The sequence below is a fragment of the Arvicanthis niloticus genome, chromosome 11, assembly GCF_011762505.2.
Source record: "Arvicanthis niloticus isolate mArvNil1 chromosome 11, mArvNil1.pat.X, whole genome shotgun sequence".
NCBI classification, from domain to species: Eukaryota; Metazoa; Chordata; class Mammalia; order Rodentia; family Muridae; genus Arvicanthis; species Arvicanthis niloticus.
The window spans coordinates 79093418-79119665 of NC_047668.1; the positions used below are offsets into that span (position 1 = coordinate 79093418).

The 26248-nt window shown below is 51.1% G+C and overlaps 1 protein-coding gene across 1 annotated transcript in view; it reads right to left on the minus strand.

Annotated features, from left to right (window-relative positions):
• Positions 1 to 26248, minus strand: part of Ttc7a (tetratricopeptide repeat domain 7A) — a 102491-nt gene continuing 76243 nt past the window's right edge. Inside the window, 5 exon segments of the mRNA XM_076942469.1 lie at positions 1 to 1705; positions 12232 to 12434; positions 18818 to 18952; positions 20470 to 20564; positions 23112 to 23228. Coding sequence (XP_076798584.1) covers positions 1484 to 1705; positions 12232 to 12434; positions 18818 to 18952; positions 20470 to 20564; positions 23112 to 23228 — 772 coding nt within the window. The 3' untranslated portion in view covers positions 1 to 1483.

The window sequence follows — 26248 nt, forward strand, 5'->3', positions numbered from 1 at the left end:
TTTTTTTTTTTTTTTTTTTTTTTACTCTAACAGAATTACATAAACATACAGGTCTCTAGCATATGTGTACATATACACAGAGATCCTTCAGCCAAGGACAGAATAGCCTCCCTGTGGCCTGTGGCTGTGGCCAGGAGGCACCAGCTCTCTAGGGACATGAGGAGACAAGCAGGCTAAGTCAGTACACCATGGAGCCAAGGAAGCTATGGTCTGCCATGGTAAACCAGGGCAGCTCTCAACCCCCCTTTATACATGCTAACACAAGAGTAAGGTGAACTTGAGAGATCTTCCACCTTGAGCGTGGAGAAGACAGAAAGAAACTCTCTGCTAGGCCTTGGTGGTGGTGGTGGTGGTGGGATGGCTTCCTGAGGGAGACTTTCAAACCAGAGTGCATGGCTGACGAGCGAGGGAGGGACATTGGCCCAGTGACCTGACAGAGAGCACATGGGCATAGAAAGGTGACACACTCAGGTTTCTCCTCTATCTCTACCCAAGCACGGCCTCTGTGGGAATCTGGGCAGGTGAGCACAAAAGGCCAAGCTGGGGCTTTAGGTCACTCAGCAAAGCCTAAGGTGAAAACTGGGCAGCGGGTGATGAGGTGTACAGGGCTGAGGTCTACAAATGGTCACTTGGATGTCACTCACCCAAGTGGGTGGGACCTGCACTGTAGGGACTGTGTACTCAAGGTCTGAACCCCGTATTCCAAGGTCTATCCTAGAGGCCACTGGCATAGGGCCCATGGAGTCTCCTGGCTTGGTCGTGTCTCCAGGAAGATGACAGTGAATGAAAATGGAAGAAGGATGGACTGTGTTTCGGGGCCTGACACAAAACTCCAAAGGCACTTGGTGGTAGAGAAACCTCCCCATGAAGGAAACACGGGCATCAACAGTGCTAACTCAGTCTGACAGGAGCCCAGGAGCCCACTGTCCACCCTATGTCTGGGACCTCAAGGCTGTGGCTGTCCTGGGCAAGGCTTCAAGCTTGTACTGCCCTGAGATTGGTTGGAAGAGATGCATCTGGGGTTCTCCAGCATGTCTGCCCACAGCTCTACAAAGTCATGTGGACTCAAGCCAGTTTGTCTCCCAAGGCACCAAGAAAAGCATCCAGGAAGAGTCTGGCCAGCCAAAAGATGGCTGGCAAGCAAGTTCATCTCTGTGGTACACAAACTCATGTCTGGTTCATCCCAAACCAGGAAATCCAGGGGGTCAGGGGAGCTGAGGTCAGGGCTTGGCTCTAAGACACACCTTTTATCTAAAAGGTGCTCAGCAAGTTAACCTCTAGGGAGCAAGGCTTTGTTTGGATGCAAATCTTGCAAAGCTTCAGATGGAGCTCAGGTCCAGCTGGGCCTACAGGTTGTGGAGTGTGGGGAGAAATGGCATGGAATCCTGCAGAAGTGTTCACTAGTCATCTATTCCCTGAGGCCCCACATCTGGATGCCTGCCCTTCCCTGCCGGCTGCCAGTGTCTGCTGCCCCCGGGCAGGCTCACAGCTCCCTGGAGATGATGGAGAAGGGGAGCACAGGGCTGCTGGCCTCCAGCTCCAGGGCGGTGAGGAAGCAGTCAACAGCGGCTTCGTTCTGGCCTTGGTCCTGCAGCACCTCACCCAGGCCCTGCCACGCCTCGTGGTAGGTACTCTGCCTTTCCACAGCATCCCGCAGCACCTTCTGGGCCAGGCTCTTGTGGCCAAGCTGACTCAACATCAGACCCTAGAAAGGAAGCACAGGACAAGGTTAACTAGGCCACCTGGGCAGGGGAAGCTTAGCAACCAGGACAAGAAAAAGCAGCAATAGCTTGCTTCTGGCCAGCAGCCAGAGAGGCCCTCAGGCCTGGCTGGGCCATAGACAAATGACTGTGCCCTTTACTCATGCAAAACCAATCTGTCCCTGCCCAAGCCCTGCTTTAACTCTGTAGGAGCTAGGTTCCTCTTATCTTCAAAAGACAGGCCTTCAAGCCTGTGGGGAATCCTGGGCCCTCCATTTACTCTTCAACAAACGAGAAAAAAAATGCACTTTATCAGGGCATAGCCATCCAAGATGGGTAGTAGAAATGAGTCAATGGATACAAAGCTGTCCAAGACAGCGTCAGCAGCAGGGAGCATGCTGCCTGCAGTGTGGAGTTGCCCTCAACCCAGGGGTCACTGGCAGCATGAAGGTTTTGTGACAAAGAGGGGATGCTTCTCTATCTGCCTCAGCAGCTGGTCTTCCTGGGACTGCTGGGTCCTGAGACCAGGCACTCAGCAAAGCCTATGCTGGCAGGTGAAGGCACAGGAGGGAGAGAACAGTTGCTGAGAGAATGAAGGGGCTCAGGGATTGAAGGCGCTGGACACCCAGGTCAGGAGGCAGGAAGTGTAGCTTTGCAGTTTAGCTCAGAGGACTGTTGCAAAGAGTTGCAAGAGAACTAGAGGAAGTGCCAGGAATTGTCACAAAGGGGTGGGAAGTGAAACTGGCAGCCTTGAACATTCCCTTTCTCCATTCTGGGGACAAGGGACGGGGGTGTGGGCATGGGGAAAGCTTCAGGTCCCAGAGAGGCTGCTCTGTACCATTCTACTGACCTGTCCCTTCGAAGGCATCTCGAGATGCTGAGAAGTGGGCACTTCTCTTGTTCCAAAGAGTGGAGGTAAATTTCCAGCTCTGACTTCCTGGGTAGGCAGGGGACCAGGGTCGGGGCGGTGAGCTGTCTTTGTGCTTGAAGCCCCCTCTCTGTAGCCCGCCCACTGATGGCCATGTACATTTTTAGCTGGATTATTTTCCTCCTCCCCAAGCTCTCTAGAGTTAGGCCCTTGGTTGCTATGGAGATGCACCAGGAAAGATGTACATGGCTGACTTCATAAGTCCTAAAAGAGCTTGGAACATGACCAATTAGGCAAGAGAGAGGGTGCTGAGGAAGACTGGGAAAAAGCTCTGTCTCCAGAGGTCCTGGGGCCAGAGAGCAGGGAGGTACGGCTGACTTACAGAGTGGCACACTCCTATGACCCCAGCAAGCAGGGAGGTATGGCTGACTTACAGAGTGGCACACTCCTATGACCCTAAGCATAGACACACCCCAGGAGCCACTGGCTCAGCAGCCTCAGCTGACTCTGGAGAACAGCAGGTGGGAGCAGGGAGTAGCCTCACACAGGGCTGTGACCAGATGCACACAGCAATGCTGACTCAGGGTCACCAGAACCAGAGGCAGGCAGCGTCTGTCTGGCCAGCAGTGCCCAGGCCATGCAGTTCTGCCCACATTGCCAGGGCAGGGCCTTAAGTAGCTCACAATGGAACAGGGCCCACAGGCTGGAGGGAAGGAAGGTTCTAGCTGATGCCTGCCAGACACCAAAATGAAGTACTATAAAAGGGAGCTCGGAAGCCAGTGATGCTGCCCACAGGGAGTGACTGAGGCTGGAGGTGGCTGCAGGGCCTGTCTGAGGTGGGAGGGGTGGGTCTACTCGCTTCTCTTCTCTGAGCTTTCTTTCTGGAGCTTCCTTCCACAGGAAGCTTTATTGGCAAGAAGAGTCCGCTGCAGAGGAGTGCAAACCCCTGATCTCTAGTGGGGTCTAGTGGTGCAAACCTGTTATCTCAGTCACTTGGGAGGCTGAGGCAGGAGGATAGCAAGTTGAAGGCCTGCCTAGGCAACGGAATTCTGGGCTAGCCTGGGGAACTTAGTGAAACCATACCGGAAATAAACAGAGAGCAGGGATGTAGCTCAGTGGTATGGCACTTGCCTAGTGAGTAAGAGGCCTTACATTCAATCCCAGGATGACAGAAAGAGAAGGTGTGGGTGTTTGGGAAGGAGTCAGATATGTCTGCAGGCTGAATGTGTGTCTCAGTAGAGGACAAAGGCCAGAGCTTAGCAGCCAGAAGGCCTAGCTGGGTTGACTCCCAGCTTTGCCACTGACATGTACTGTGACCCCAGCAAATGACCACTGGTCTCTGAGCTGTGATATCTTTATCTGTAAACTGGGGTTGGGGAGTGGTGGGGGTGGTACAGGGGATGGGGGAATGGGAGAGTCCTTCCTCACAGGGCTGCTGAGAATTCTGAAAGGATGGACCTGGAGACGGTGCAGCCAGACACTCAACAGGCAGTTAGCTAGTAAGTGGCAACCTCTCTAGGAACAGCACAGGGGTGTGGGGCACGAAGAGGCCAGCACTGTCCACCTCCTTAGAGGGAGGACATGGCAGGGTCTTCTGTTAGGAAGGACTGTGCAGTGGGCCTGGCTCATGTCCCCCTGCCCCAACATGCTGACCTTAGAATCTGAAAGAAGACACCAGGCCAGGTTGGGGTCAGGCTAAGGCCTGGAGGCCCAGGGCCTGTAACAGGATCTGTGGCCACCTGCCCCTGACACCAGCAGCATTTGTGTTTGGTAGCAACCCAGTGCTGTTTGCTGCCTGACAACTGGGTGGGACCCAAGCACAGGAAGACGCAAGGTCTCACCTGCTGTCCCCAGCCTGGCTCTGCCCCCAGGGTCCATCAGCACCCTCTTGATGCTTCATCAGCTCTAAGAACAGGTCTCCCTCCGCCCCCCCCACCTGTCCCTCATCTGCTGGGTGGGATCAAGTCCTGTGAAGAGGCCCTTAGCTTCTGACCCTTCACGGTGGTGCCCTGACTGGGCTGCCCATTCACAGGAATTTGTTAGTCATGTAAAAGTTATCTGTGACCATGGAACACTGTAGTTGCATGGCACACTTGGGCTAGAAACAGCCATCACAGGGGATTCTGGGAGGGACAAAAAAAAAGTCTCCAGAAATTCCTACCTCTAGTCCCTCTTTTCTCAGCTCTCAGAGGGGCTCCTGCCCACACCACTCTTTCAGGGCTTGGTTCTCCCAGGAAGCCTTTCCTGAGTTCAGCAAACCTCAAAAGACACCATCTCCACATCATATTGGTTACAGTGGGGCTCTGAGGATCTTCCCTGGCCTATGCTCCAGGATGTTTGTGTGTGTGTGTGTGTGTGTGTGTGTGTGTGTGTGTGTGTGTGTGTAAGAGAGAGAGAGAGAGAGAGAGAGAGAGAGAGAGAGAGAGAGAGAGAGAGAGAGAACACCACTTTCCTGTCAGCTTTTCTGCTCTAAGCAGGGCAGTTGCCCTCAACAGCAGCCAAGTGGGAGGGACCTGGCTGGACACACACACTGCCAAGGACACCTGGCTCTGCCTTAAGGGCTTCTTGGGTTGGACTTGCTGCCTTGGGGAGCTCAGGAGGACTACAAGGGTCCCCAAAAGCAGGTAGTCTGAGGGGCCTGTACTTTGCTGAGGTCTGGAGACTTAGGGTACCAGGCATTTCCTGTTAGGAGTTAGTTGTCTGTTGAGCCTCAGGGAAGAACTGAGGCTCTAGCTGGGTGGGAAGGAAGGAAGGAAGGAAAGGTCTTGCTAGCCCTTTCTCATGCTTTGCCACTAACACTATCTCACCCCATAATTCAGTGTCATGGAGAATGGAGGCACAGCAGGAAGGCCATGCAGGGGTGGGTGGGCTTTACCATCTTTCAGGGAGCCCACCCTGGGAAGTGGAACTCAGTGCTAGGCCAGCTGTGGGCCAAGCTGAGTGCTCCTCTCCACTCCTGCCCTAAAGTATTTATAGAAGTTATTTTGGGAATTTTCTTTCTGAGCTCTGGGTACATTCCTGGGATTCTGTAACAGTCTTTCCAGCTGGGAAGCTGGGAATCATCTGGGAGGCTGCTGGAGTCGGCAGGTCCCTGGAGACCCTATTTGAAGCCACTGGGACTGCGTCAAAGAGCCATTGCAGTGGAGGGGTCTTCTTCGGGCACACTTGGGGAGACTGCATGCTTCTAAGCCAGTGCTGGCTCCAGGTTTGCTCTGGTGTGCCACCCTCAACCTGTCCAACCAGACAGGGACATACCCTACAAGTGACACACCCCTTCTAAGGACACAGCTGCTAGAGTCACCAGCCAGTTCTACTTTCCTGTTGGAGGCAAAGGGAAAGATCCTCTCAGATCCACCTAGTGCCCAGTTGATATGCTAGCCCCGGGTCTCTTGAAGAGGCCCTTGCTGAGAAGGTACCCAGAGTCAATAGACCAGCCTAGGAGGGGTCTTCTAGGGTACTGGTGGCTGTTGCTCTTGTATGGCCAGACCCACGCCCATGCCTTTCTCTTCCTGGATCTCTGGGCTGCAGTGCAATTGTCTTCCCTGACTGGCTGGGGATATCTGTCTTCAGAGGGGCCTCAAAGGCTAAGAGGCCAAAAGCACTGGAGTGCCCATAGGCAGGTCACTCTGGTGACTCTATGGCTTACAGAGGACCGGGAAGTGGAACCTTTTGCCAGCCCCACCTCTGGCCAAGGCTAGCCTTGACTCATTTTCTGGGGGCTGGGCCCACCTAAGTCCTCAGGGGTAGAGTATGAGGCTGAGCTTTAGTGGAGAAACACTTAAGGAATGTCAGGCTTCTAGGATGTGGGGCTAAGGGCCACACCCTGGGGTAGCCTCCAGACACAGTCTTTCCCATTCCTGGGTTCTGGAGCTCACCAAGGCAACTGTGCCCACCGTTACCATGACCTGAACCTGTGCCCAGCCAAGCAAGCCAGGCGGGGCTGAGAGGGAGACTCTGAACACTGGCCTGTCCTTGTACTACCACAGAGGCAACGCCCAGGACTCTTCCCCTCCCCCACATCTGTGTGCTACAAGGAGCATGCCTCCAGGGAGAAGTGGAAAGAAACTCACAACCAAATCATCTCATCTGGGGGTCAAATAGTCAGGACAGTTCCACAGAATAAACGTGTCTGGCAGACAGAAGCTTCAGACCATGCCTACCCCAAGTGCTCCCCCCATAGTTTCTCTCTCTCCCCATCCTCCATCTCTCTCCCCATCCTCCCCATCTCTCTCCCCATCCTCCCCATCTCTCTCTCCTCATCCTCCATCTCTCTCCTCATCCTCCCCATCTCTCTCCCCATCCTCCCCATCTCTCTCTCCTCATCCTCCATCTCTCTCCTCATCCTCCCCATCTCTCTCCCCATCCTCCCCATCTCTCTCCCCATCCTCCCCATCTCTCTCCCCATCCTCCCCATCTCTCTCTCCTCATCCTCCCCATCTCTCTCTCCCCATCCTCCCCATCTCTCTCCCCATCCTCCCCATCTCTTCCCCCATCCTCCCCATCTCTCTCTCCCCATCCTCCCCATCTCTCTTCTCCCATCCTCTCCATTCTTGGCAAAGGCCAGACTTCTGGTCTTCCCCCAGTTGCCTGTGCTTCTTAAAGCCATCCATTGCAGCCTAGCTAATGAGCAAGCATCAAATTGCCTCAAACTGCTTTAGTCCCTGAGATCCAGGACACACGCAGCAGAGGCAGATGGGTCTGGGCTGTGTCAGGGACCCTGAGGCTCGGCTGCTATGTATGCTATTGCTCTGGACAACATTAGAGAACCTTCAAAAGTTGCAGGGCCTGAGCTTTACTGCTCAGCCTCTCAGGACACTCATTCTTCCTCTGCAATGTCATCAAACAGATGGTGACCAGCCTGGCAGGGTTACAGCCCAGAGTGCAGAGCCAGCAGAGTGCCTCACCAAAGCCTGTCATCACAACTCCTCTTCAGCTCCCTGAGATCAGTGAGACAAGGCTGCAAATCCCTCTCCTCCCTCTGGATCCTCTTGGGAGCGGACACTCCTCCTCCTCCTCCCTTAGCTAAGGTCAGCATGGCCGTGCACTGCAGTCACGTGGAGGTCCCATCTACAAGGCAGGGGGGGTCCCATATCCTAAATACCTGTCTGTGCCTTGGCCACCTTTCTCTGGGGGACTTGGTGAGGAGATTTAATGCAAAAAGCCTCTGGGCTTGGTTCAGGGTCCCCGCTTCCCTCTGTAAACCAAGAGCAGTTGAATAAGCAGCAGGAGCTTTAAGGAGAGAAAGGTAGACAGCCCCAGCCACCGGCCCATCCAGCTATATGATTACTTGACTGCATTCTAAAGCAGCCCTATGTATTTGGCATAGCCACCCCCATTTCACAGACAGGAATTCTGAACCTCTGAAAAGTTCCTTGTACAGGTGAAATAGTGAACAGGGCAAAGTGCACCTCAAGTGCAAGTCAGGTGGGCTTCAAAGGCCCACCTAACTTCAGGCCAGTGCTCCCTGGGTAGCTAACCAGTGCTAGAAGAAGTCCCAGTGGGAATCCTGACCTTGCTGGCTCATCTTTCCTCTTCCTCCCTGCATCCTCAACTCCCTACTGATCATAAACTTTCCCTGGAATTAGAAGGCAGCTTGTGCCAATGTCTTCCTATCCCTTTACTGATGCGATGTGATGTGGCCCAACAGAAGTCTAGCTGGCTGAAGGTGGGGCTTGAACTTAGGCTGCTTGCTGCTATGGGATGTTTTGTCATTATGGTGACAAAGGTACCCTACATTATCTCTTTCTCATGGATTTCAGCTCATCTGAACCTGAAAACACATTCTGATGTCGTAAGGACCCAAATTATTATTCCCCTTGATGTAGGGGAAAAAAACCAAAAACCCTAGCCCATTCAATGACACAATGCTTAAGCTCTGTCATAACTTATGGGTAGTCAAGCCTGGGTCCCTCTGTCTGTCACCCCTAGAATCTAGTACCACTCCCCCAGGACTGGGATGGCTGGGTGGGGATGTTATATAGGTCTTTATAACCAAAGTCCACCTCTCTGGCCTCAGAAACCAGTCCTATAGGACTCTGGAGCATCTGAGGGGCCCCACCCAGAGCCCAGTCCTCATTACTCTAGGTAAGGAATGGCCACGGTGGAAATCATGCAAAAATTTCTGTGGGGCCACAGCAGTTGTGACTTCTAGTGTGGTTGCTGTAATGACCGGATCCATGAGGAGAGTAGCTGAAGCCAGTCTGCTACCGGGAGAAAATGGTGGCAACAGTGTCACTTCCCCACCTTTCCAGGGCGTGTGGAAGAAGAGATAACCTCAGAAACTGCATGCCTAAGAACTAGACTATGAGCCAAAGCTGGTACATACACAAGGGTTACCCACTGTGGCTGCGGAGTCCAAGGAGAAGAGGTTCTGGGAGAACCTGCAGCTAATCCCCAATAAGAGAGCAGATGCTGGTGCCCTGGGGAAGCAGGGAAAGCAGGGCAGGCGCTGCCCACAAATACCTTGCATGCCCATGAACACCCACTCAGTGCTGGGGGCCTCAGGAGCAGACAGTGGTGCATCTGCATCCTTACATCCTTTAAGCAAGCCAAGGGTGGGGGGAGTGAGCCCATCTGTGGCTCGAGCTGGAGTCTTCTCTAGTGGAGCTGAAGGGCTGCAGAATGTGCTACCCCTAAAGATGCTTCCTTGGCAAAAAAGCTAAAGGACTGAGGGATTATGGGTCATCTTGTTTTGGATTTGGCTGTGGGCACAGAAGAGGGTTCTTGTTGTGTGTATGGTTTTGTTGTTACTGGTTTTCTGTTGTTTTTCTGGCACAGAAGTGTGAAGGAGGCAATACTTTTTGCCTGGTCTGATGCAAAATCCTAAGTTGCATGGAGGGTGGAGTTAGAATCAAGGGGAGCGTTCCCATCACATCCAGGGAGGGTGGATGGCGGAACAGGACAGCAGAGAGCTGCGACTGTCTTAGAAAGCTGTGCTGCCTTCAGCTCCCAGTGAGCTTTCTTCTTCTGATGTTTGCCAGACCCTATGTATGCCAGACTCGATGACTGCAGGCTCAAATCTGGGCCCCCTACACAGTACCCTAGGAATATCCCCATCCTCCCCTTTCCAGACCCCAGGGACGGGGACTTCCCCATGATGTCAGAAGACTTTTCCAGCCTGGGCTTGTATGTGACTGAGATCCCACGGGAAAGGATAGCTCCCCTGCATGCTTCCAACGGGTGGCGGCAAGGTTCAATGGTGTCCTATAGCTAGCACATCTCCCTAGGGAACTGTCTTGGTAATGACTTCATGGTGGGGACCAGAAGCTACCTATCTTCTTTTCTTTGGATATTTCTCTAAGGATGTACCTAACCCAGAAGACACAAAATGATGTCCCTCTCATTCTCCATGGATGGTTTCACAGTGAATTCTTGGTATAAATACCAAGCTGACTCAACCTAATAGAGTGTTTTCTATTATATCATATTTTTGCATTGTATCATATCAATGTTTGTATTATATCATTTTAAGAAAGAACCCAATCTCTACTTCTGCCTGGGCTGCAATGATTGATTACAATGCCTGTCAGTGAAGGGCCCTGAGAACCGTGGTCTGTATGCTAGCTCGTCTCCTTTCCTATTTCACTGTAGACTTTCATGGACATCATCTCATCTGATATAAAAACATTATGGACTAGGGAAAATTATTATCCACTTATAAAAGGGGATATTGGGAACAATGGAAGTTAACTCTTGTCCTGTGTCACTCAAGTCAACCAGAGCCAGAGCCAGGATGAGAGCCCAGATGTCTTGAGTCACAGGCCAGCAGCACAAGGAAGACATTTAGATGAGGGGAACACTTGAAATCAGCATGCCGAAGCATTCACACCTCTTCAGGAAAGTATGCTTAGTAAATCTTCTCCAGGCTTGCAGTTTGCTATTCTTTATGCATATGTGTGGGATGCTGGCAGGAACAGAGCCTGTGGAAAGGGGATAGGCTGCCCACTCAGGAGCTGACTGCCCCTCTGGTTGTTGGTAACAGAGTGGGCAGCCTGGTTCCAACTTGCTCCAGTTTTATTAAATCAGCAAGGCACCCCAGGAGGAGAAAAGGGACCAACCATTTCAGTAACATCTGCAGGGAGCTGCTCTGGACAGCTATTCAGTTACCATGGAAACCCGTGGTTGGAAACTGCTTCAATTGCAAGAAAATAGCTACAAACAATAATAAGCATAAATGAAAAATGGTATGCTGTTACTTCAAAATTGTACTTGTTATTGGATTCTGTTGGGTTTGGAGGTTGAGGCTGCAGGCTCAGATCCACAAGTAATGGCAGCCCAGTCCTTCTCAACAATCCAGTCTTCTGGATATGATCTCTGAGACATCTGAGTGAGGCATTAACCAGCAAAGCCAATGGCAGAAACGCAGGAGGAAGGAGAAGCTGTGCCTTGTACAAAGCAAACATTAGCTGGGCTGATCACAGGACAGGAGGGAGCCATGGGAAGGGACAGGGCTGTGTGACACCGTGCCTTATAGTATTTTTTTTTCTTAGCTGAGGTTCAAAATTCACAGAGCCTACGAAGAAACCTGGCAGCAGGAATGGGAACTGAGTAGGGAATCTTTGCTTGGTTCTGTTTCCAGGAACTAGTGGGTTACAAAGAATATAAAGATGCTTTGATTCAGCTTCTCCCTGGGGTCCCATCCTCTCAAGTGATTTCTGAGTGTGTGCCTAACCTCCTCAAACCCAACTTGAAACCCACCTCCCAGGACTTCCTGTCAGAAATGGATAAGATCCCTCTGGCAACAGAGAGTGCTGACCACATAAAACCCTTCCCACCCTGTGCTCTCCAGGGCCAGATGTTAGGGGTGCTGCAATAGCCATTCTCAAGATTAGGGGGTATCTAATCATAACCTAGATGATTAAGTGAGACCTTAGTGGTCTCACTGACTGTGGGCTCCTTCAGTAACCACTCTGTCTGTCCTGGTCTTTGTCCTCTGGAAGCAGCAAGGAAACGGGGTAAAAGGTCATCTTAGAGTCTTACTCTATCAGAGCAAGAAACACAATAGTACTTCCCTGACAACAGAATCTTCACTAGATGGATAAGCACACTCAAGGTTCAGAGATGGGCTCACCTACCCATGACCACACAAGGTAGAAGGTAGCTAGGACAAGATGAGTGCTTCTCAGCTACCAAACCTCTCCACCATGGGTGCAGGCATGTCACTGCATCCTTGGTACCCAAGTCTTGTGTCGATGTCCCAGAACTGGGGTCTGGTGAACCCTTTTACAACCCAGGGGCCATTCTCAATGTACAACCATGCCAGACCTAACATGGTTCACCTTTGGGAACCTTGAGCCCCTCAAGGAAACAGAGCTCTCCTGGAATGATTGGTGAGAGGCCGAGGACCCTCATGCAAGGCATTCTGGGAACTGCCTAGGGCAAGGCTTTAACACATGGCCATGGGATCTTAGGAATAAATCACATGCAGAACTTCACAGTAACATGGAAGTCACAAAAAATGCCAACCATCCCTTCTAGACTTTTCCCATTAGTGCACTCTGACAGGTAGGAAACAGCTCACACCTAGAAGACAGATACTGATGTCTCTCACAGCAGAGCTGGTAGGAGATGCCTGAAAGCAGCATCAGCCATCAGCATCAGCACCAGGAAGGGTGAGGGGGATTCAAAGAGAGGTCATGGGAGGGAGAGGGGAGGGTGGCTTACCAGGCTGTGCATGATGCACACGCCATCTGGGTTTACGGTGAGTGCCTCCTTGTACAGTTGCTTGGCCTCTTCAAAGCTGCCCTTCACCTCAGCTAGCCGGCCTCGCATGTAGAGCACCGAGTGAGAGGTGGGGAAGAGGCCAGCAGCTTCCTGGATGCAGAAACCTGCTTCCTTGAGTTGTCTCTGCTCCATGAACAGCTCAGCTGTGAAGAGAGGATGAAGTGTAAGTGGGGGGAGTCACAGGCAGCAGCCCCAGCCCTCATTCCTGAGCCAGGAAGGCTGCCAGAGGAAGCCACAGAGTCACAGGACAGCCGCCTTGCTGGGAAGTATAAGGTAACAGCGGTCACTTCAGCCACCCTGCTGGGCACGTCACACAAACTGCCTTAGTCAATGCCACAGAAGCCCTGGTGGAAGCATGATCACAACCCCATGTTAGAAACCCGGAACAGCAGAGGGAGCAAGTAACTAACAGGTGTGTGTCAGGCTGACTTCAGACCCAGTGGGCGGGCGGTGTGGCCCAGCGTTGAATGCTTGCTTGCCTGTCTTTGACACGTGTTTCGGTGTCTATCTGCTTCTCTGGGCAGACAACAGCATGGAAACAGACCAGGTGACTCTCCTGAAGGTCCCTCAGTCTCGAAGGGGTTTACTAGGCCCCAGAATGCTCAGGATGAAGTGGGAGTGTGCTTGAAGCCCAAGAGGAACCAGTTCTGGGGCCCCTGATGAGGCCCACAAAGTGAAGACCAAGAGGTAATGGTGACATGGGTAAAACCTGTACTTAGGGAGGCTGACTTGGGCAAACCCCAACATCACAAGCTATTATGTCTCATTAACTCTGACAAGCAGTTTTAGAGGGAGGCCTGTGTAATTAGGATCTTCCCTCTAAACAGCTAAGCTGAGGAGAGAAAGGACAACTGCAGGCCTGGCCTCCCCTCTCCCACAGCTTCACTCTAAAGCTGACACACACACACACACACACACACACACACACCCTTTTTCAGGCAGCATCAGATTATCCCTGAGATGAACATCTATGAGAAAAGGTGCAGTTTCTCCCGTCTCCAGGCAGGGCAGCCCACAGAACTGTGCATTTCAGCCCCACACCACACAGGAAGGCACTCACCCACCACAGACACTTTTAGAAATGCTGCTCACTGGCCCACTCTGCCTTTCTTTCCAAGCAGCCCCCAGAGCTCGGCTGCCCCTCCCAGAGCTGGTACACATGCGGAAGTCACAGAAGGATGGTAACACAGATGGGACAGATGGAGGCCAGCAGAGTCTGGCTTGTGACTCTTCCAAGAGCTTTTCCTAGCAGGGGCTGACGCTGAGGTTACACCAGTTCAGAGCATGCCTGGGGTGGGGAAGGTAACAGATATTTCCAATGGAAACTCCCAGAAAGAGGTGGACAGAGCTGACTCTGGCATCCCTTCTGCCTGTCAGAAAGGCCTTGACTGTGACACAGAGCAGCAGGGGTTCTTAGAAGGAATGGACCTAACATTCACTGTGAAATCCAAGCCTGCCTCATCTCAAATCCTTACAGAGAGCCTTTGGAGCACTTTCATCTAATGGTGAGAAGAATCCGGGATAATCTGAGGAAGAAAAGCCAGAGAAACCAAACTTCCATACTATGGCTAGAGAGACAGGCAGACACTCACAGGTCCTACTGTTAGAGACAGAATAGCACCGGAGAGGGCATCTCTGAGCCAGGGCCTCACAGGGCGGGGCTGGCCAGGGTCCGTGATTTGGCTGACTCCCTACCAGCTCTCCTTATCTACTCTCCTGATGAGGAGTTGCCTCTGGAGTCTTTGAACAGGCTGTATTCATAGCTGAGTGTACACTGTGCAACCACTCAACACTGACCATGTGTCCCATCCACCCGTAAGGAAAGTGAATGAGGGAAGCAGTAATGATAGCCGAGTCACTAAAACACCCGAGAGGTCCAGAGCAGGGAAACTACAGGCAGCATTTCTGGGTGTCACAGGTACAGTGTGGGCCTGGTCAGTGCCAGAGTGGTTGGAAAGGTTTTCCTAGAGGAGTCCACATTTAAACAGGCAGAAAGAAGAAAGGCCAGGCTACAGCAGGTTCTACTGTGGCAGGACTCCTGGGGTATGCTAGAGACAGTGCGGTAAGAGGCTGGGTACAGGGTGGATGCCCACACCACACACATGCCAGCACCTGTGGTAGTGGTTCTCTGTGGACAGGGCTCTGAGGATCCAGGATGGCTAGATCTTTCTCACTCAGCAGCCCCAGCTAGGCTGGGCCCTGTCATGGCTCATTAAGCTGTTTACAACTTGCTGCCCTGTCTTCCAAGTCCCCAGGAGACGGCCCCTGGTCCCTGCCTTGGGTACTCTTCAGTGTGTTCACATCAACAGATTTCAATTAGAGGGAGTGCTAGGGACCCTGGGGCTTTCTGAGGCTGCTTCTGAGGCAGTGGGGCTTTCTGAGAGGCCCTAAGTCTGGTTGAAAAGCCACTCAAAAAGGAACACTCCTTGAGAAGTGGGCTACCCTGCTTTCTGCTGGGCCTCTTTATCACTTAGGCATGAAGCCAGTGACACAGCACAGAGCCAAAGTGGCACGTCTCCTGAGGACTCTGGCCATCTGTGAACAGCCCCTTACACACGGGTCCAGCCTCCTTGGCAAGGCCGCAGACGTGACAACAGTCACACAGGTTCTGGGGGCTTCAGTGCACCATGTTTCAGAGCCTCAGTGCCCATGGGCTGTTGCCCCAGCTACTGCCTGCTATTTTACCAAACATGGTGCTCGTAGCCAGCCAGCCAGCCGTAACTTCAACAGGAGCCTGGTGGCATGATGCCCACCACTGCCTGGATCTCTTCCTACAGGCCTGGCTGCCAGGCCCACCCATTCTCACATCCACATGCTCCTCTGGCTAGGGCTGAATTAGTGCTCATCACTACGAGCTTAGGCTTATCTGTGGGCAGCTAGCACACCTCCATTCTTCCCTTGTCCCTCAGCTCCTCCCTCTCTTTGCTCTTGTCTCATTGTCAGTCCTCCCTGCTTGCCTCCTGACCTCTTCATCATCCTGTTTCTGGTTGCCTTTCTCTCAGCTTCAAAGTTCTCTTTCTGCTCTGCTCCCTTCCCTCTGTGTTTTCTCTCCATGGGGTACAGATGGAAAACATCTGTTCCCTGGAGCTTTACAAGAGTCCCTTTTATTCCTCCTCTCAGAGATATCCTGGTCTAACCCTGCAGCCAGAGCTGGTTCCAGGGCCCTGCCATTCCTGTCAAAACCAGGGCTCTAGGTCCCAGGCTGGCGGCTAGGTTAACAAGGCCCATTTCCACACTCCTGTGCAATCCTGAGGGTCCTGTCCTCAGGCTGGTCGATGCTGAGAAGCAGAGAGCCCCTCTAGGAGCTCAGGGCCTTCCCAGCTGAGGCCCTGACAAGACCTCAGAAAAGGGAGGGAGCTGTGTAGGGTCTGGGGACAGGAGAGAAAACAACCTATGGGTCCCAAACCCTCTGAGGGTTGGCCAATCCCTTCCACAGGGTCCTCTATCAGATGTTCTGCAATCAGATAGTTACATTACAAATTACAACAGTAGCACAATTACAGTTTTGAAGTAGTAATCAAATAACTTTATGGTTGGGAAGAAACTGTATCAAAGGGCCACAGGATTACGAAGGTTGAGAACCACTGATCTAAAAGTAATCTCAGTTTTATCCATTTCAAAGGAGGTCAGCATGGCTTCCCAAACAAAGCAAGCCCTGAAGAGGTGAAGATGCTCAGAATAAAGGTAGAAAGAAAAGAAAATGTGAGTAGGGTAGAGAAAGGTCAGAGATCAGAGACTCCAAAGAAGAGGATGCCCCTCCAGCACTGAGTCCCAGAGAGCATGGCAGGGGTGGGGCAGGCGGTCAGGGCCCAGGACTCCACTAGTCCTGACTGTGAAGGTGATGGGAGAGGAAATCTCTGGAACAAGTGAAGAAGTCTTCCTGGCACTGAAGCCAGGAGGAGCAAGCAGGGTAGAAGCCTGGCAAAGAGCCAGGGAAGACATCAGAGAATGAAGAGCAAAATGGCTGAAGAGAGGTGAAGGTTACAGGAGCAGATAGCTTTTGTGGCCTTTTTCTGCTTTCAGTATGGCCCTGCCCTAAAAGGCAGGGTGCCTTCTAAGAGCCAATTTGGGCACACATCCAGTGACCTCTACTTTCAGGATGAGGCCCCTAAGGCACTCAGGTGGTATGACTGAGTGGGGACTGGAGACCAGGTTAGCCTCAGACCCAGAGAGCCTAGAGCTGCTCCAGAGTCCTTGGATCTGTAGAGCAGGAAAGTCTCTGTGTCCATACTGCTCTCTCTGGTACACAGAGATGATATCAAGTAGTGAGAAGGTGTGTGTGTGTATGCGTGCATGCGTAAGTGTGTGTGTGTGTGACTCTTCTGGAATGGCCCTCTTCACACTGAAGATTCTAGAATAGCCATGGGTCTGGAGGCAGGATTCCCATTCTCACCAACTCACTGCCCAGGAAGTAAGAAAGATCTATACAGTATAGCCTCAGTGCAAACTCTCTCTGAGGCTGGGGGACATGAGGGAGAGGAGAGAGTAAGTCTGCAGAGAAGGGCATGGCTTTCCCAGTCAGAGTTGTCTCAGAGTGGAACTCACTGACCTGACTGGGCTGCCATTTATCCTTAACTAAACTTAAGGTTGGCTCCCCCAGAACCGACAAAGGGTCTCTTCTTTCCTGTATTCACAGCATCTTTCAGGATCATTAGCATTATTAGTGGAGGCTACTGGGGGATACTGATCACTATATGCTTAGCCTGGGTCAGGTGGGGCACTGTGGGGAGAAGGCATGAAGACGGCAGCCAGGGGACAGAGGATACAAACGGGTCCCAAACGTACTAGGAGACAGTCTCTCACTCCCTTCTTGATCATAGATGTCTATTTCCAGCTTCTTCTAGAAGGGCAGATCTCATGATTTATAGTAAGGCACAGGGGCACGAAGAATAATGCCAGAGCCCATCGCATGAACAATGCCCTGGCCATCAATCTCAAGGTGAAGTAATGTGTGCAGACTCTAGTCCTTACAGGAAGAGGGAGGGTGCTTTCCCTCCATGTTTATCTCATGCTTCAGAATGTGAATGTTGCAAGGGGCCACTGTGAGCCACACAGACAAGAGCAATGCCCTAGAGGGCAGGGCATCTCCCGGGGCTGCTGTTTCTGTACTGCTGGAATAGGCTTCTCTTTTGTATAAGACACTGCAGTTTTGGATCTGTAATCACACAGCTCTGAGGGAACAGGAACACCTCTGCCTGTGCCTGTGCATCCTCTGACACTCCTTTTTCTGCTGTGCATCCTTCCCCCAGCTCCTTACACATCCCAAGAGATCCTGACACGTTATATACAGGGAAATATTTGCATTACTACAATGCTGTCGTGTCTAGGCTTTCTGTGAATACTGGTCCAATTTTTTTTTTCAACATTCAGAATTCAGGACAAGAGAAGTGGGTATTGGGCGCATGCTAACATACCCATATGTAGACGCATGCCAGGAGTAACCTTAGAGTCTCATTAGTGAGCATCTGAATTCTGGCTTGCCAAGACCACCTATCCAGGGAACTGACTATCTGCTCTCTACTGCTCTCTACTCCATACCCCAACCTTGGGGCTTATAGTCCACCCCTGTGACAACAGGAGTCGAGGGAGACTAACCCAGAGGAGACGGTACCCTGAGGTCCAGTCTTGGCAATTTTGGACCAAGGCAGGGCGGGCCTGTAGAGTTCAGGTCTCTCATCTTCCTCTCTTCTGCCAAAGACATTTTATTCGACTGTTATTCTTATTCTTGATTTTCCTTTCCCCGGAATCCACCACACTACTGTCAGTTGCTGAACACTTTTCAGTGAGTCACTCGTTGGCATTTCTGTCAAGCACACAGTCTGTGGGTGCCTCACAGCTTCTGGCCCACCATGACCCCAAAGACGGTTCTAGAAGCCATGGACTATCTGTGTAGTACCCACTATGCGCTGCACCAGTTGCTTTTGCGTGAGTCATCTCAGACTGGGGCTAGCCAGCTGTCAGGCAGCACGGGACTCTAATCTGGGTGACTCAAGTCATGGCTTCTGGAAGCCCATCCTTCCAGCAGTCATTTGCTTGTGGGATCAGTGCTGGCTGCTGATCAAAAGGTACAGTACCTGGACACCTATCTCCAGGTCATCAGCCCTCGGGACTGTTTTATCCACACAGCCTCTCCTGACCAAGCATTCTCCCCACTGGGCAAAGAAGGAAACCTACAGCCAGGCAGACAATACAAGCAGAAACCTCAGAGACAGGGAGGTGGGTGGTTTTGTTCTTCTGAAACATGCCTCTCTACTCTGAAGATCCTGGGGCATGAGGACAAGATTCCAGGGTCTATGTTCTGAACACAAACCTTCTCTGAGGCTAGGCAGAGCTAAAGAGGGAAGGGAGAAAAGAGAGTGAGCTGGAAAACAGCTAGGACTACAGAACTTAAGCGTGTAAGCCTGTGTAAGCCTCACCAGAAAGCTACACCTCCTTCATCCTCACGGATAGGGTATGGATCTGGGCAGCTGGTGGCTTCAGCCACAGAAATGGGAATGACTCCCCAGCTAGGTCAAGGGACACTCACCAGCCTGAAGCCAGATCTGCTCCAGTGTGGTCCACAGCTGCATGGGACCCTGCTTTAGGACTGAGGTTGTTATGGTTAGTTCCGACATGGCCTCCTCCAGCCTTGAGGCCGCAATAGATGATGCCCGCCTGGATCCTGCAGAACAAGAGGGACAGGGGTGAGCAGAAGTCATGATGTCACATACTGCTGGCCTAGGAGCAGTCAGTGTCCAGCCAGCATCCATCCAAGGCATCCAGGGCAGAGCAGGGCAGTCAGCAAAACCAAAAAAAACAAAACCAAAATCCAAACCAACCAACCAACCAACTCGCAGACCCATCTGGGAGGGCCTTCTGCCTACTCCTCTCTACAGCTGGGCAGTTGAGCTTCTAAAAGGGTAATTTAGTAAAAACCCCACTGAGAATTTATTCCCAGGGAAGATAATCATAATGTCAGCAAAGACGCTCATTTGACTCCACCTTTACTACAGAAAACAGAAAGTTACCTAAATGTTCAACAACAGGGGCTGATTAAAAATAGTGGAAATGTAGTCACACAAGGCTCTGAAGACACTGCAGCCATATACGCTGTGCACGTGAATGCAGAACAACTCGCACAGAATTCAACCACATAAAACTACTGAAAATGGGAGTGCACTGAAAGAATTCCGAAGTGCCTCTCCTCAGGTGGGAAATTAAAGGATGATTTTTTTTCTTCCTTTGTGATTTTGACTTTCTGTTTGCACAGTACACACTGTTTCATGTATGTTAAGACCCCACTCATTTGAATCTGCGAAGCAAAAGATTATTGGGCAGTAGCTCACTGCTAACCTACGCCTTCAGAGACCCTCTCCTGCTGTGGTTGTGGGTGGTATGGACCCTCCTCCTCCTCCAATATGTAAGCTGTTGACATTCACAACTCCCATGCAGATGAAACATGAACATGTCCTCTTTCTCAGAGGCAATGAAGGCTCTAATAAATTCAGGAGGCCTCGGGACAAACCACAGATGACTTCCGCTTATGAGACAAGAACATGTGAAGTCCTAGTAACTGGATACAATTCCTGTCTCTAATTGCAAGGGGACCTGTGCCCTTTCTTGGGTTCTGTGGTCCCCCAGCCGCTGAGCACACTTGCAATGATCTCTGGAGTCAGGTTCTGGGTTTGGCTAGTGAGATCCACTCCATCCCTTGAATAACAAAGCACAGCTTGATTCACTTCCTGGAGGAAGTGCAGGGATAGAAGAGCAGTGTTACCAAGTCTGACTCTACTTCCATTTCCACTCTAATTTCTTTGTGTCTTTGAGGGATGTGTTCTGCTTGAAGCAGGTCCTGGCCTTAAAGGTGTACATACGTTTGTAATTCTTGAACTCATTTGAATTTCACCAGCTCTGGGCTTCCTGATGAGTTTTTTCAGTCAACCTACCTTCAAACTAAAATGAGCTCAGCCCATCCCTTTCTGTTTGACTCCTGAGCCAGATACTGGGCAGACTCTGGCCTCTGGCTTTGGTCTAAAGGGCAGCAGACTCTGCCCACACCAACTTCCAGCCCCATTCTCCTCCCTCTTCATTATGCCTAGGAGGTAGGGACCTTCCTTCTGTTGCTCACAACAGGTGACCACCACCCATCTGTGGGCCAATTGCCAACTCCACCCAGAACAAGATCAACCCTGATCTTACCAGAGTCTGCATCATGGGCATCTGGCAGAGTCAGGTGAATACCGTTCTGCTTCTTCACTGTATGGCCTTCAAAGCTGCCATCCTTTTCCAGGCCCCTGGAAGGCAAAAGGGGGCAGAGCTCCATGATGCAGAAAATGGGTACTCCCCTAGCTAGCTGGGAGTGTGAGGAAACCCAGGCTCAAGAGAGAGAGACAAGCTAGAGTAGCAGGGAAGGACAGAGACAAGCAGGACAGACAGACCAGCATGGAACCCCCGGGCTGACATAGAAACCCTCGATAGTGCCAACACCATCCTTGAAGGTGAGACCTCTACCTCCAGGCACAGGTACTGTGGGATGCCTTCTCTGGACAGCCTGGGTGAAGGACCAGTTGCTGCCCTCTGCAAAGGAATCCTGAGACTGCCAGGTGGCCCCAAAGGAGCTGGGATTAGAAAAGATGCAGAGACCGGACAAACCTAGTGATCTCCTACTGTTCCTCATCCATTTCCCTAAGTCCCTTCATCTCCTACCTACCAAGAGCTTTCTCTTTTTTTCAGAGTAGGAGGCGTAGGGCAGGGAGGGGCAGGAAGGAGAGCCTTGTTCAGAAAGGCAGTAGCTTTTACTCTCTTAGCCAGCCCCTTCCCACTGCCAAGGAAGCCAGTGGCACTTGGCATAGGCTGGGAAAACTTAGAAGAGCCAGAAGGTATCTTCTCTTTGGAGGTATACCAAGATGCTGGCTCCATAGATGTTCCCACAGCTCAGGATATCTTTGTTGTGCTAACTCTCACTGGTCCTGACTTGGTTTGTCAGCATGCTGTCTAGCTCACATGTCTATTGACTGGCACCTGCGAGGGAGCCTACTTCAGGCTCACTTCCATCCAGACACCCATCATACTTTTCCTTTCTTCCCATGATCTTCTCTTAAAACATGGAAACAGCCCATCTTGGTGGAATGTGCTGCATAGTTTAAAGTTAATGTGTCACATGTTACTTTGAAGATCTGCCGGGAGCCAAACCTTGGAAATTACCTGCTGTTCTGGAAAGCCTAGTCAGTACAAGGCTAAGAAATGACGTTCGTGGGTCTCAGGTCCCAGGACTTAAAGAGTGTCTAGTATTTCCTGGGAGCCGTTTACAACAGTGGGATGGTCTTGGGCAATAAGGATATGACAGTGGGATGGTCTTAGACAAGGAGGATTCAATAGTGGGATAGCCCTAAGCAGTGACCCTGGCCTAAACTTCCCGGTTTGCTGTGTCTTTATAACCTGCCCGTGAAATTAAAGTTGCAGAGCTTGATCAGAACCCCAGACTTGCTCTCATTCTTTGTGTCTCTTGTCCCTTCATTCTTTCGTCTCCTTCCCTAGGATCTTGTTGAAACCCTGTGGGCTGGGGCAAAGGTGCCTGTACCTGAGGGGAGACAGGCCAAGCTAAGCAAATCATCAAGACTATTATAGGCAGGGCTGAGTGGCTTCTGGGTGGTGGTAGCTTCATGAAGGATGGATTGGGGTAATGAGGACATCAGTGTGGTTTGAACAGAACCCAGAGGTGTTGGGTGGGGTGGCGCAGGCTGGCTAGGGTGGGTGAACAGATCAGACCCTCAGACTGTAGATTTCGGTCTTAGTTTATGATTGACCAAAATCATATTTTTATAAGCACTGGGCTCTGGTTTACGGCTCTGGGTTTCAAAGAAAAACCCTTCCTGTCTCCTGAGACAGCCAGGAGGGACTAGACAGGCTTGTGGGCCAAGTAGCAACCTGCCTGAGTCCTGCTGAATGTTGGGGTTGAGAGAGTTGTGGAAGTTTCCTGAAGAGGTACTCCACATTATGAGCCTGAGCAGTCTCTTGGGACAGAATGGAATGTGTATGGTAACTTGGGACATCAATTCAATTGTCCCTGCCCCTGTGAGAACATCTGGCCGCTCCACAGCTGCTCTGAGTCAAAGCTACCCCTCTATGGGGCCTTGTCTAGCCTGGCCACTTGGATGTGCAGCTTGCCAGCCAGAAAGATATGGAGCAGCAGGTTCCAGGGCAGCTCCTGTGCAAACTGAGCTAGTATGTGTACCCCAGATGCTGCAGCCAGAGGGCTGGAAAGCAAAATGTATTGAATGCAAATACCCCAAGGATGATCCTTGGCCTTCTAGTGCCCACCATCAGGGAGTGTTTCTACTCCCTCTGTAAAAAATCCATTGTGCACAGCTTTCTGGAAGTTTCTACCTCCGAGTTCTGCCCTGCTCTGCAATCTCCCAGGCCAAGTGGCCTGCAAAGGGAGGGCTGACTCTGAGGTTTTTCCACTCCATCCTACTTTCCTGATTTCACTAGGAGAGAGGGTTCTTGACAGTTCTTGACTTGTGGGTCACATAACAAGCAAGTGACTGGTGCATCAGATAAGGGCTGAGTCAGTCTTTGATAACAAAGAAGATGTACGTGGCTGGTGCAGGAAGCACAGAACCTCTCTTAGATGCCGTCTTCTAATTGGGTCTCGGTGCAGGTTCTAGAGGAGTGCTGAGGGATTCAAAGTGAACTGTGAACAAGAAGCTCTGAACACTGAGTTCCACATCTCCATTCAAACCACCAACACACTTTGTGAGTACTGTGGTCTTTCAGGCAGCCACCACCTGCCTACTCTGCCCACTCTCCTGAGAAACCCAAGGGGTGATGGCAGTACTCACCCCAGCTGAGAGAAGTTGTAGAGGGTCTGCCACAGTCGCAGCATTTGCCTGCAAGTCACGAGGGCTTCCTCCGGGCCTTTCAGCACTTGCTCCAGCTTCACCTTGGTGAACATCAGGCTGTGGAAAGTAAGCAGGGCCTGGTAAGGCTTTTCTCCAAGGATGGCCCTGGGGAGGATTCCACACCACCTGCTCACCTCCCCAGCCCACAGAGGGCACAGCCTCTACCATATCCATCAGATGCTAGCTTCTTCTCTGTGCCTCAGTTTTTCCTCATCCTCATAGCCAAACCATGAGATACCTTTCAGTGTTTGCCGGTGCCTGCCTCACTCGCCTACCTGCCTCGATCAGACAGTATCTTGCTTACCTCTTACAGTAATCAACTGTGACTCAGCTCTGCCTGGTGTATTCTGCTCCTTTACAAGCTCAGCTAAGCAACACCTTGAATCCTACTAACACACGGCCAGGCTTTATACTTCTGTGCCCCATATAGGGGCACGGGATCGAGCTTCAGCAAGAGACACAATAGGAAAGTAGGCCTCTTATTATGTCTCACGTGTATGGGTGTTTTGTCTTGCGTGTATATGTATGTGTGGGCCATGTTCCTGCAGTCAGAAGGCAGCTTTCAATCAGTAACCTGAACACATCAGTGGAGGCCAAAGCATTTAACCCTGATTGTTAGCACTCTCGCCCATTAAAGTACTAGAGAGGGCCAGGAGGCCTGTGGTCTCAAGTGCTAGCCTTTTCCTGTTATTGCCTACCTGTGCTGGGAGACAGCGCCAGGCAGCACGGAGTATCCAGTGTATCGGCGTTTTGAGATCCACAAACTGGCAACATATTTTATACATCAGGCACCTAAACAACGTCTGCTGAACAGCTGAGCCTCTGTGACCCACACAAGGCTGTGGCCTAGTGCTCAGAGTGGTCAGTGGTCACTGAGGCCCTCTGATCCATCTTACCACTGCTGAGAGAACTGGTGGGACCATTGGGCCATAAACTTCACAAGAAGCATGGCTTGTGTGTCCACACAGGCTCCTGGGATGCTGAGCTGCGCTGTGGGACCCACTTGAGGTGCCCAGGCTGCAGTCTGATATAAGAGGCCCAGCCTTACTTTTCTCTGTGCTGAGACCTGGGCCTCCATGTCTGACTGCTGGCCTTTTACAACTCTTTTTAGACTATGACTTGGTAGATAATAATGAAGAAGGTGAAATTTACCCTAGTGTGCTATTCAGAAGAGGGTCTAGGTTCTGGCACACATTTTTCCCCCAACTTTTCCTCAAAAATGGTTTTGTGTTGTTGTGTATAGCATCTGCCCCTCCCTGCCCTGGCCTTCCCTCTCCATCTTTCCCCTCCCTGCCCCGGCCTCCCCTCTCCATCTGCCTTCTGCCTGTCCAGGCTTCCCCTCTCCATCTGACATCAGCCTAGACTTATTTCTGATAGGCTCCCATGCAGCCTAGGATCACCTAAAACTCACAGTATGGCTGGGAATGCCCTTGAGTTTTGGGCCTTCCCACCTCCACCCACCACATGCTGTGATTACAGATGTGTAATCCCCTTATGAAAGAAAACTTCCAAAGAGGCTGCATCTGGCTGTGAGAGCGCAGACCTGAAGAAGCCTGTCAGCAGAGATGGACTGCTGATTAGAATCTCAGTACTGTTCAGAGACTGGAATGTTGCAGGCCCAGAGGCTAATTACCTGATCACAGAATAAGCTCTCACCTCCAGAGGTTGCCCACATCTATGTTGGACTTAACATCTTGTGACAGTAAATAAAGGACATTTTTTAGAATCTATTGACTAGCAGACAACTAGCTCCTGCCAACCTGAAAGCTAAGCCTGTCACTAGATCGCATCGTAAGTGGTAGAATAGCTTCCCCCATCTTGGTGAACCTGTCTCTATGATGTACCCACTGGTGAATTTTAAAAGTTTTGGGGGTTTATGACTTTCTCTGTTTTGTAAAACTACGAAATCTTTTAAAAACTGCTTCCACATTGGAACATGGAATTTGGGGTAACCTAAATCTGTGCTCTGGGACACTCAAAATGGTTCCAGGATAAGCTGTCTCTTATTCCCTTTACGATGAGAGCTGTAATTTTTATGTCAACACGCTCTTTTGTGTAGTGGTAGGGTCTGGACCCAAGGCCTTGCATGCTACAGAAACATTTCTACCAACTTTTTGGTTTTTGTTTGGTTTGGCTTTTGAGATGGGCTCTTGCAAATGGCCTCCTGGCACACCTGGAACTCTCGATGTAGATCAGGCTTGAAGTTGTGGTTGGGCATTTTGCCTCTGGGATCACAGGTATGTACCACCATGCCCAGCTCAACCTTGATTTTAAACCCACCATTTAAATTCCAAGGATTTGCTCTGGCCCGGATACCAGTGGCTCGAGCAGTCTCCCAGCCGATCTGCTCCCCCCTGGAAACTGAGTCCGGAGGCACCCTAGGGAAGGCACAGACTGCAGAGCTGCAGAGGCACCTAAGAGAGGTCAAGGACCGTAGAGCTGCAGGCATCCTAGTGAGGACACGGCCCGCAGAGCAGCAGAGCAGGGGACACCATATCCCGAAGCATCCTAGAGGAGCAACTACAATCAGAACAGCAAACACCTAGCTGGTCTACCACTGTGGAGACTCCATATCCTGAAATATCCTAGAAGAGCCACTGAACCCAGAGCAGCTGGAGCTCAGGATCATAAAGTCATCCGTACCCTGAGGAGTTCTGATACAACCAAGATAACTGGAAAGGCAGACTCCAGTCAGAGCCAGTGAGTGCAAGTAGAACTACAGCTAACCAAATGTTGAAAGGCAAGCGCAGGAATGTAAACAACAGAAACCAAAGTTACTTGGCATCTCCAGAACCCAGTTCCCCCACCATAACAAGTCCTGAACACCACATCACACCAGAAAAGCAGGACCCAGAATTAAAATCACTTCTCATGATGATGTTAGAGGACTTTAAGAAGGTCATAAATAACACTCTCAAAGAATTTGAGGAGAACACAGGTAAACAGGTAGAAGTCCTTAAAGAAATGCAAGAAAACACAACCAAACAGATGAAGGAATTAAACAAAACTGTCCAGGATCTAAAAATGGAAGTAGAAGCAATAAAGAAATCTCAAAAGGAGACTACTCTGGAGATAGA